Here is a 12,923-nt window from a genome sequence, read left to right on the forward strand (position 1 = left end):
ATGACTTTTCATCACTACTTAAAATTTTAGCTATGATATTTTAGAATTTTAATGTTTTCTTCTTGCTTTCTTTTCAACCATAATGTTTTCTATGATGGTGCTTTCCCTTGTGAAATTTTCATTGTTAATATTTTTAATGGGCATAAATTAGGCTTTTCTAAAAACTGAAATTTTGAAAATTTCAGTTTTTATATTGTATCTTTTGTATTATTTTGATGACTTTTTTTTAGAATTTAGCTCACTTTAGAAACTAACCAATCAAATCTTTTCTAAAAACTTTAAGCTGTTGTCAGTAAACTGATGATCTGCTTTATTAACAATAAAATTGCTGGTATATCTGAAAGACTTCAGTATTAATTATAATTCTCAAAAATGTTCTGAAATTTTACCTTACTTTTAATAGAATATGCTTGGTAATTTTTAATAGAAAAGGAAAATAAAACATTTGCTATAATATTCTTATGCATTAAAGTTAATGGAAACTAATTAACATTTGATACTATAATATAAAAACAATTGCAAAATTAAATACATTTTTCTAGCAAATTTTTTTTTTCTTTTATTGCTTTCCAACATTTATTTTTAAGTACCTTAAGTACTAATTTTAAAACATATTGTCAATTCCCAAGCCAAATATTTATATAAAAGTCTTATTTAGTGGTTCCTTGACAATTTTTTACTCTTAGTTATCGAACCACAGTATTAATAATTATACCATTTTACAATCAGCTTAGGAAACTTAATGCCTTCACTTCTTTTCTGAAGGTAGTACTTATTATATTACTTACTTGTATAAGTATTATTGATTGGTATTTGTGTTTGCTGTATTAATTATATTTTAATATTATTATCAGTAGTATTTATTATCAAGCTTGCTAGACATTAATTGTATTCGCATTCCATGTTTTACTAAGTTGAAAGTGCTTAAACAGGACATTTCACAGTAAAATTAATTTATATTGGCAATTTTTTTTTTTTTTTTTTAGCATTTATCATTATTGCAAAATTTGTTTGTTCTGTTTGAAATTAGCATCTTGATTAGATTTCGTAAAGCTTAAAAGAATTTATTTCTTAATTATAGGCAATGTTAACAGGTTGGACAGGATTAGTGCAAATGATGGTTGATTTCAAGGACAGGGACTTACAACCAGAAGAAAACAGTCGTCAGGAGTATTATATATTCGTTGTGGTTTTTATTCTTGTTGGTGGCTTTTTTAGTCTGAATCTTATTGTGGGAGTTGTGGTGGATACATTCAAAAATAAACAAAAACATGTGAGTTTAGTAACTATTTATTTTCTCCTAACTTAAAATAATAATAATAATAATGTTGTCATTCACTAAACTTTATCAGTGGATCTTGAAACTTTTTTTATTTTATATTATCAATAATGTTCATAATGCTTCCAAATTAAAAGCAAGAAATTGTATAGTGTGTTTTATTAATTTTTTACTTGTTTGATTTATGTAAAGTCTTCCTATAAACTAATAACAATTAAATAGATCATTCAGCAATGTTTGAAAATTAATTATATCATCTTTTAAAACAACAAACATTAAACTGTTTAACCTTCCAGCACGCACGCTTGGCAATTTTACACGAGCACGCACGCGTCGTTTTTTTTTTTATGACATCCGTTATTTTACCGTTTTTGACACGAAAAATGACTGAAATTAGTGAATATTGATAATAAATTTGTTAAGAAATAAAATATTAATCTTATTATTGCAAAATACAAATGATATCACATTCAAATATAAGTAAATTATTTTTAAGTTCTTATGTTAGTGAGTGGAAATGCAATGATGTATTTCATTATAGAACATTTTTAATTTATTATGTAATAATTATATTTTAAAATCAAAGCTAATTTTAATATTCGTCAAAGGCAAGTATAGACAAATAAAAAAGGAAAACACCTTAATAGAAAAAAAAAATAAGTGTAGCATTACTTACTTCTGCAAGGAAATTTACTTCTTACTGGTTACAAAAACACACTTTAAACTAACTTTATATTTTTATTTATTTCTAAAAAATAGAATAAAAGAAAATGAAGAATGGAAATTGCTATTGTTCTCCCATCCAAAGGTTTCCTTGTCTTCCTTTTATTCATCGGATAATTCTTGAAGAATGCGAACAAAATCAGCTGGTTGCACATATTTTTTTGCCATGAAAACTGATATAAAATTTACAGAGCCAAATGTATTCAAATCAAAATAATACACAGCAATTAATAACACAAAATTAAAAATATTTGAGAAAAAAAAAATTTCCAAATTTTCACCTACAAACACACGCGTGTCATTTTTATGGAAAAGCTGCCACGTAGCACAAATGCCTGGTTTAAAAAAAAAAAAAAAAAAGAGAGAGAGAGAGAGAGCCAAATGACTTCCTGTTGGCACATTCCATGATGTGGGGAAGGATAGAAAGGAGGAATAGAAATGACATACAGACGTCTCAGCTTTGATATGTGAAAAATGTGCATTCAAAATTGAATTTGTCATAAATTTTGCGCACATATGCGTGCTGGAAGGTTAATATAGTCCATTATACATATTTCTGACCTCAAGTCATTTTTGACAATTTTTAAGTTGATTAGTCAAAATTGAAAAGTATTTCAAATTTATCTGTAATGTTTAAAAAAAAATGTGTTTCACCAAAAAAAAAGTGTTTATATCATCTAAATAGTGCATTTATTTACTTTCAAAAAATTTATTTGTCTGCCACAAAACAATTAAAAATTCATATTTCATTTGAACTGGAAAAGGATATTTAAGTTAACCCTTTGACACACGGTGGGAACTCCCTAAAACCACCAATTTTCGAATTTTTTTTTCTCCTCTTCTTTCCGTAATTTTTGAATGAAAATCAATTTATCTTTACCTCTAAATAACACAAAATGACTGCAGAATCATACATGTTTTAAGTCTTAGTACTTCAAATCGGATACCTTTTAAAATTCGTTTTCAATGAGACAAAATAACTTCCTTTTATTAATATAAACAACTTTAAATTTCAAAAGTTATTCATCGCACATCATGATTTCTATCGTGAACAATAAAAAATTGCAGTAATTAAACTGCATATATAAAAAAACCTATCTATATTTATGGCATTTGCTTTGTTGCTTCAGGGTGCGATAACAGCGCCATTAGAACATTGTGTCACAATGCTCACAATCCTCTAGAGGCTCGGTGGTCGCACCTTGAAACCACTGCTCTTCACAATGGTGTCTGCTTGCTTTTCAAATAGGAATGTTTACTTTTACCCGGATATAGATAAGGGGCTTTGAAACCACAGAATTACTTTATTACTAAACAATACATGCACTTGTCCAGAGAAAAGGTCTTTCTTTTCCAGAGATTTTTCTCTGACCTCAACACACTTGCTTCCCAAGCTAGTATTGTGATTTTATAAATTATTTGGTATGGTTTAAATTTAATGTAAATATACTTTGCTATAATTAAAAATAGAAATTGCATAAAAGTTTTATTTAAGTTTAAAATATTTTCTAAATATTTTGGGACGAAATATGAATAAAACAAATATGAATGGGAAACAAATGATCCGTACCAAAGCCAAAAAGACCAAGCTCCCCCCTCCCCCGGTTAACATAAAAACTCACAAATTTCATGAGCCAGATGAAAATAACTAAATAATGAAGATCCAGGCAGTGTACATTTTGTAGCACTAGGAAGAAACCTCATAGAACAAGATACATATGTGAAATGTGCAATGTGTGTCTATGTATGTACCAAAAAGACAAACCATGCTTTGAACATATAAACATAAAAATATCTGAAACATAATGGATGAAACAGTTAAAAAGGAAGATGATTTAATATGCAGAAAAAATTAATATTTATTTCAAGTAACTTATATGAATTTTATTTCTCTCACTGTTTTTATACCTTTAGAAATTAAAATTAAACATTTTATTATTTAATTTGCTAGTAGCTAGTAGATGACACAACTCAAAACCGATACTTTATCTCATAATCAGCCCTGGCAACTAAATGGAGTTTTTGTTTCTCCATGTGTAACTTAAATAAAAGCCAGTTTCCCTTCCTTTAGTGGTAGATAGTCCTTAAGTGCCTGCCATAACAAAATATTCTAATACAATCTTTCATTTGCCCATAAATTTCAAATTCTTTTGATTCAGTTTTTTAACTTTAAAAAAACATAATATGAATTATAAGGTTGCACTTGAGCTAGATAACTTAAATTTTAATCCTACAACTTTACTGGGCAAGTTGTTAGTTATCACTATGTTTGAAATAGTAAGATAATTACTTGTGAATGTTTTTAAGAAAGAATGGGTGTCTTAAACTGAACTTTTGACATAAAGACCATGGCTCATGTTACAAGCAGCCACTACTTGTAGTGATGTAAATTAAATAATACCATTCAAATAAATTTAAACATTGATTAGTAGTCTAAGACTACACAGGTAATAACTAAGCTATAAGCTGCCTCTAATTTATAATGTGTAAGTTTAAACCAATTGACTGCAAGAGCATGCAAAAACCAGGATAATTATATTTAGATAGAGCTGATAGAATTCTAACAATGCTATGCAAATGCCATAAACTCTCTCTCTCTTTGACTAAAAACCAAAAGCCTCAGCTTAAATAGGCAAAAAGCTAATTTGCATTCTGGTGAGGAATATGGAAAGAAGTAAAAGTAAAGATCAAAATTATAGTAAGTGTTTAGTTAGCATAAGGATTTTACATTTTTCCCTGCCAGAATTTAAGTAATTGCAATGAAAATTTCTAACATGTGAGCCAACTTTATTAAATATCTAACTGACTCTTTGAAATGAAATTTCACTTGGGGGCACACTTAGGGCTGGAACAAAAGTTTCTTCTCCTCAAAACTTCACATCTCATCTCTTGAGAGGAAAAATAGTTTAGCCATAAAAATTTTAAAGCTTACACTTCTCAGCTTGCCATTCGCAGAATCTTTAGCACTTGCACTTTCTCTAAATTCACTTTTTCCCCTGCCACTTCAGCACTATAATGCATATATTTGTGTAAGTTGTGCAGTTTCAACAACTACCTACTAACCAAATTCCTACATTATTAAAAGCTTAATTCCACCTCAAAAAGACCCTGTTTCAAGAATCTGTTCATAATGTCTTAAGCTTAACTTTCATTAATTCTATAAGTACTGGTTGGAGTGCCTAATTTTAACTAACCTCAATTACACTGTGCTGTTTTTTTACTTTGAATCAAATCATTATCATTTGCTAATTTTAAATTTATAGTCACATAAATATCATTACAATCAGTGATTCGTGAGAAAATATCTATTTTTTGTTCACTATGTGGGTAGAAACCTAATAGATCAACTCCTATTATTTCATTAGTGAATGTAGCTTTTATGCTATTTAGGTACCTGACCAGACTATAATTAATACCATTAATGAACTGACAAATGTTACAGGACCTAAAATATTGAGTTAAAATTTTTGTAGCTATGTAGCTCCCTCGCCTTTCTGGACAGTTTTTTTTTATTCCGAGATGGCCTGAAATTGGTGCTTCAATGCAATTTCTGTAAAATACTTGAACCTGCTGGATAACCAGTCTTACGTCATTATTATCATTTGTTTGTTGTCTTGGTGTAGAACAGAAGATTATCAATTATTTCATAATTTGCAGCTTTATTCCTAATTCCTGTTCAGAGGTGTATACGAGCCAGTTTCCCTTAGAAAGTCCTCCACGAAGGCACCCCTCCACTTAGGCAGATAGCGCTAGTGTGCTTTGCTGTAATCTCAATAAACCAAACCAAACCATCCTGTTCAGAGTGATTGGGATCCCAATCACTCTGAACATGTGGATATTTTTAAATTCTGGGTCTGCTTGCAGTTTTGCTCTAATTGTTTTTCATGAATCTAAAATTTTTTAAGTTAATGTGGCACATTTCACTTCTTTCCTCTGACCATCTATTTTAATTTGTAATAAAGCACCTGCTACAACATTTTTTTTCTTGGGAGCATGTTTATGCATTTGATTGTATTCTTGAAATTTAAAAGCCATCTTACGAGTCTGGGTGATAAATTCTTCTTGGAACAGAAGCATACAGTGACGGCAGGGTCCATATACGTGGGAACCAGCTCTTTTCCAAAATAAATTAAAATTTTTGCACCATCAGTAGTACTGCTCAAGTTTCTATCTCAGTAGCAGTATAATTTTTTGAATTAGACTAAAACAGTCGAAAATATGCAATGTGAAATGGCCCCTGTTGTGAAATCCGACTCATCTGCAGCAATTTCTAATTTACTATTTGCTTCAAGAAATTTCAAAGCGGGAGCTTGGACTAATACAGCTTTAAATTTTTCAAATGCTGTGTTTGCTTCTGGCTTTTTTTCTTTTTAAATTTAATAGGGGTTTTAATGAAAGTTCTGTAATAAGATTACAAACAAGCAAAAAAAGATGCCAAATTCTTTGCTGTGTTAGGTGGTAGATAGTTGTTTATCACTACAATTTTAAAATCTTCCATTTCAATGGCCCTCTGAGATATCTGATAGCCCAGATTATGAAAATTTTGAAATCTTGGGGAGTAGGCTAAAGTGATGTTGTCTTGGATGCTTGGTAATTAATTTAGGCACCAGCTTTAAGGTCGTACTTGAACTTTATACTTGATTTTAGTCCTACAACCCTACTAATCACATAGCGAGTTATTCCTGTGTTTGAAGCTCTATAAGACTTGTGAAGTTTTTAAATAAGCTTTTTATCAAACTGAACTTTTAACATAAAGTTGCTCGTACTATAGGTAACGACTACTTGTGACAGTGTAAATTAAATAACAGTCAAATAATTAAAACATTGATCAGTATTCTAAGACAATAAGGCATTAAGTGAACCACAAGGAGGCTTAAATAATTTACCTATATGTTAGTTTAAAGCAATTGGCTGCAAGAGAATACAAAAGCTGGGATAATTACATTTAGATAGAGCTGGCAAAAGTCTAACAATGTCACGTGAGTGCAAGAATCTCTCTCTCTTTCTAAGATCCAAAAACTTTCAGCTTAAATAATTTGCATTCTGGTGAGGAATATGGAAATAAGTTAAAGATCAATATCATGATACCTGGTTAGTTTAACATAAAATACAACAAGAACAGCATATTAAATTTTATTTAATATTAAAATATAATTAAAACATCTATGAATCCTTTAAGATAATTATTAATACTCCTGCAAGATACTGCAATTCTGAATTATAATATTCATAATTTTAATTTTAAAGTATGTTTATCAAATGATGCTTGCAGAAATTATTTAGATACTTTCATTATATGCTTTATCAGCTGCTGTAAATTCAAGTAGCTGTAATTTTTAGAATCTATTACTGTAAACTACTATTTTTCTAAAATATTCTGCTGCAAACTGCTATATTTCGTTATTTTGTTATCTCATAATTTGAGTCAAAAATAGAGTTTGTAATCACTTTCTTGAGGAAAACAATAATTATCATAACATTGCAGTTTGAGTCATTTATATTGCTTGCCCTAGAATTCATCTTCCAAACTCTGAGAGGTTATTCTGTAGGCATGAGTTAAAAAAAATGATTTATATAAACACGCATTGTGAAACAGTTTATAAATAAGGAGATGTTGAATAGTAGAAACTATCTGTCTGATCTGTGTGTTTTTGTGGTTTTCCCCATGTGTAACGTGTATACGAGCCAGTTTCCCTTAGAAAGTCATCCACGAAGGCATCCCTCCCTTTAAGCAGATAGCCCTCATGTGCTTTGCCATACTTGAATAATCCTAATCCAATCCTGATATGTGCAGAAAAATGTTCTGTGGGAGAGGAGTATAAGTACGCAGACTTCAACTTCTAACTAACCTGACAAGTAAAACTTTGATATACAAATTCAGGACACTGGAGAAGGGGCATCATATACAGTAGAATGACCAACATAAAAGCATATTATATATATTTCTCTACACTGCCATTAAGAGCAAACATTGGAGGCTGTAATAAAGGTGTCAATTCATAGTTTCACAATGAGTTGATTTTCTTACATGAAATGTGCTAGCATGCATTTCTGGTTGAGTGAATGGTAATTTGAAACACACTACCTGTATTGGAGAATATGTCTTAACTTAATATATCCTGATAAAATATCATTCCAAAATGTTGTAGAAAGAAATGCATGAGTCAAGTACTTTTACAATTTGTAGGTAGTGCTATTATGTATGACTATTGTTATTAGAAATAAGAGTGTTGACCACAATCTAAATAGATTCTAGAATAAGCATATGGGCTACCTGCATGTGGATTCGGCACGTTTTATGTGAATACAAACCAGTTTCCATTAAAAAGCCCTCTACAAAAACATCCCTTCCCTTATGCCGACAGCCCTTAAGTGCTTTGCCGTAATCTAAATAGTTCTAATCCTAATCCAAAATAATTAGGTTGAGCTGATAGTGTTTCATAAAGGGTTTTCCAAAAGAAAATAATTTACAATTTATTGAAAATTCTTTTTCACTCTATTTTGAATAGAAATTAGAGAACATGAAATATTACTGTGTAATAGTTCAGTAGTTTTAGCATGCTTAACCAATCAAAAAACTATTGTCAAGATTATATGAATGTTACACAGAAAGTTTCATTTTAAATCCACTCACTGACAGTTAATGAATTAAAGCAGTGTCTCAACTAGTGGAATACATTTCAATTATGCATTTGTTACAAATATGGTGTTGCACAAATTTCAAAATTTTACTTATTTGAAGTCTGAATTTACATTATTTTTGTTACCATTCAAAACAAATGTAAATAATACCCCAGCAACTTTATAAATGAAGCTAATTAATTTACACTGTGATGTAAATTGTATTCAAAGATTTGAAAGTGCTGATTTGATTAACTTTTATTCATATTTGATAAAAAATAAACTCCCTCAGTTATGAATTTTTTTACTAAGAGTAATCACTTTTTTGGAATATGTTTATATGTAAACAGCTTTTTTTTTTTTTTTTTTTTTTTTCACAATTGAAAGTTAATAGGAAAATAACCCGACTGATCAAAAAGCATCTACAAATCATGAAGAGAGGTTCTAGTAATTTTTCGAAGGCTACAAATTTTATCGGAATTGAAACGTCATCAAATATCAAATGTAGTAAGAATAAAGAAGTTTATAACTGTTTACATACAAATATATGTATTTTTATTTATGCATCAAAGAAACTTTTAATAAATAAGAGAAAGAGTCATTATTTATTTATATTATAGTTGTTATTAAGTAATAAGTTTTATACCACTTGGGAAGTCTTCTCTGAAAACTTAGTAAGTTTTCATAATTTGTTTATCTTTAATTTAAAGTAGGTTACTTAATGATTAATGAAACATATTAAAATTATTTGAAATAAATACCAGTCTGAAAATTTTACAATTAGCTGTTAGCAGGTTTGAATTACAAAGTGTAACCAACAGAAGCATCTTTCAGGTACCAAACTTTAGATCTCAGATAGCATTATTCCCTTTGTATTATTATTATGTTAATATATGTTTTGATAAATATAATGTAAACCAGATTTAAAATTTAGTTAAAATATTTTTTGTTGATAAAAATTATATATTTTTATTATTTTTTAAATAAAAAATTATGTCTGTCAGCTATTTTTAGATGGTGTGTTCAGCTTGCAGGCAATTTGTGTTTGAGACCACTGAATATATTAGCGTTTTAGGTATTGAAGTTTCCTTTAAGAAAACTTAATATTATTATTTATTATTGTAAATTTTCTGCAAGCTTCAGTAAATTAGATATAATAAGATAGCATCAGGGTTGGGAATACTACTGTAAATTGGCATACATTTAATGATTTCCTTTTCCTAATTATTTCTTTTCCTTTGATATTTGTAATCAATGCAGGTTGATGATGGTGTCACTGAACTATTACTAACAGATGCACAAAAAGGGTACTATAATTCCTTGTTAAAACTAAGCACACGAAGACCAAAAGTTCAAACTGAAGCTCCAACCAGTCCCTTTTTATTTTTCTTCTATAAAGTTGCATATAGTTTATGGTAAAGTATTTTAATGTATAATTAATTTTAAAAATGTTTATCGATTTTCAGTATTATATTTTAGATTACCACACTAGTTACAATTAATCTGATGTGAAAACAAAGTACTTTTTCTGCTATTAAATGCTGTATTATGTCCATAATGCACGCTACAACTTGCATACAAACAAAACTCTTGAAATATGTGGTGCAGTACTTACAGCAAAAGTGATTGCCATATGAATTGTAAAAGTAATGTAAGTTTCCCATGTTTAAAAGCACAGTGAGAAAAATCAGAGAAACAATCATAAAATGAGAATAATACCAGTGATACTGGATAAAGTTCAAATGAAATTTGATGGGTAGATTACACAGTGATGGATATTTGATGGGTATATCACAGAATAAAGGATTTAAACTAGTAAATAACAGTATATAATTTATCACAGCTCTACTATCTTTTGTGTTGATGGTGGCCATAGCACTGCAATATACCAGGAATGGCCATAGCACAGCTTGTGAGCTGCAGGTGGCTCTTGCAGGCGAGTGGTGTAGCTCTTATACAAATAATATATGTGAAATATGGTAAACTAAAAACTACTCAAAGTCCAATAAAAAGTAGACATTTCTTTCATTTGAAATTTTCACTACTTTGAAACTTATGTAAATATGGACTTGTGGCTCTTGGAAAATCTATTTATGGCTCCAGAATTCCAACATGCAGCTTTCAGTGACATAACATTTGGCCACCATTAGTATATACCAACTGATCTTCAAACTGTAAGGAGTTTTCAAGTGGTAGGGTGTAAAGATGAATGGTATATGGATGATAAAATACATTTAAAAGAAAAAAAAAAAAAAAAACATTTAACTGAATGTGAAAAAAGGCATGCTTTTAAAAGGCTGGCAAAAAAAAAAAAAAAAAAAAAGACAGTATAAAGGTGTAAAAATATTGAAAAGGCTTTTTCCAAAATCTGGAGGTGGTGATGATAAAATGATGTGTCTTGATTTTCAGACCAACACTGAAAATGTGTCACAGCTGCTTCTCAAGACCATTTATTAGTTAAAACTGCTAGAATACCAAGCAAATAACTGAGAGAACCAAGCAAATAACTGAATACCTTCATAAATTGCAAGTTAAATTGCTTCCAACTACAGGACTTCAAATTTCTAGATACACCATGAATGAAAGGTTTTATTAAGATGGTCTGTATGCAACAAAAATAATCATTTGCCTTTTGCTAACTCAGCTTTATTAGTAGAACTATGATTAAAAACTCCAAACTGAAATCCTTGGTCCTTTTTAGCCCTACTAAAACTTTAGAGTGTTTAAAACTGCAATAATGTACCACAGCCTATTCATTCACCAAATTTAAATCAAATGAGATCGACAAGGACATCAATTTGCATTATGTAGCCTTCATTTAACACTTTCAGAACTTTCTGAAGGCTATTCCATGTGAATATGTTATCATTTACTTTTAGACAATCTAATCAAAAGTATAGCAAATTGACATGAAGTTCTAACTGAGTGTAGAGGGTTCCCTTCACCCTATTAGAACTGTCCATAAACATGCACAAAATTGTGGCAAAAACTAATTTTTTTTTTTTTTTTTTTTTTTTTTTTTTTGTGTGTGTGTGTGTGTGTGTGTGTGTGTTAAATTTTACACATTGCCGTGTTTCTCTTCCTTTTGATCAGAATGTTTGTTTTCTCAGTTTATATATTATATAATGTTATGTTAAATGTCATTTAAAATAATTAGTTTAAATTTTTTTTAATTATGCTGTGAAAATATGTTAGACTTATAGAAATAAAGGACTTGAGAAATTTAATTTTTATTTCAATGTTTGAAATGAAACAAATTTTACTCCTCCCCCCCCCCCGGTTTTTTAAATTGTCACTTTAGTTTTTAAACTAATGGGTTGATATGAAAATTTGTCCATTATTTTAGGTGAAAAGAAGGGTGAGTAAAAAAAAATTTTAATGCACATATGTATTCACATAATTGTTAATATTTGCTATGACCAATTATCATTTTCTTTGCCATTAGTTAATCCCTTATCAAGAAAAATACTTTGGTTTAGAATCAAAAATAGAGTAAAAAATTAATGCACATATATATTCACATCATTGTCAATATTTGCTATGACAGATTATCATCTGCTTTGCCATTAGTTAATCCCTCATCAAGAAAAATAGTATCAAATCAAAGATTTAAAATAATAATAATAATAATAATATTTAGTAATGTTGTTTTCATACCTTGCACATCATCTAAGGTTTAAAAAGGTCAAGAGATTCTATAACATTAAAAAAAGATGGCAATCTGAAGGAACAAAGTCTGGGAATAAGATAAAACTTAACTAATCAAAGTTGAGTAGTTTTTGTGTGTGTGATTGAAGCAACATGAAGTCTGGATTTTCACGCTGAAAGATAATGTCTTGCATTTGACTAATGATGGTTGTTTATGTATCTGGTTTTGCCTGAATTTATCCAGGATGCATTCCTTGTCTTGATGCAGCAGAGCCTTGATGCTACATGTAATGTTCAGTGCGTTAACATTTGACATTACTGCAGAGTACTCATTTCTCATCACTCATCATAGTTAATTCAAAAAATGGTTTATTTTTGGAACGAGGAAGCCAAGAAAGACCAAGACTAGTTCTCACCTATCATTGCTTTTCAAAGAGCTGATATGAAACTCACTGCTCCATGCTTGTGATGAATCCAAATGCATGCATTCATCTTCAAACTGTTGTTCTGTGTACAAATAGCATTTTCATTAATTTTTCAACAGTTGCATGGAAACCATTCAATATGGCTTGGTACAGAATCTGCTCAGAAACCACAGAGGGACATCCAGAACATGGTTGACTTTCATAGCTTCTATCTCCATCCTGCTCAT

General features: G+C 29.6%; 1 protein-coding gene across 1 annotated transcript in view; it reads left to right on the plus strand.

The window, feature by feature from the left end:
- The window catches only part of LOC118182274 (sodium channel protein 1 brain-like), a 102,524-nt gene that overhangs the window by 73,236 nt on the left and 16,365 nt on the right, over positions 1 to 12,923 (plus strand). Inside the window, exons 17-18 of the mRNA XM_035351596.2 lie at positions 1,082 to 1,273; positions 9,884 to 10,038. Coding sequence (XP_035207487.2) covers positions 1,082 to 1,273; positions 9,884 to 10,038 — 347 coding nt within the window. The remainder of the gene's footprint in view (positions 1 to 1,081; positions 1,274 to 9,883; positions 10,039 to 12,923) is intronic.

Source organism: Stegodyphus dumicola, chromosome 8 (genome assembly GCF_044657685.1).
Source record: "Stegodyphus dumicola isolate Sdum_Otavi_A_Nest chromosome 8, ASM4465768v1".
NCBI classification, from domain to species: domain Eukaryota; kingdom Metazoa; phylum Arthropoda; class Arachnida; order Araneae; family Eresidae; genus Stegodyphus; species Stegodyphus dumicola.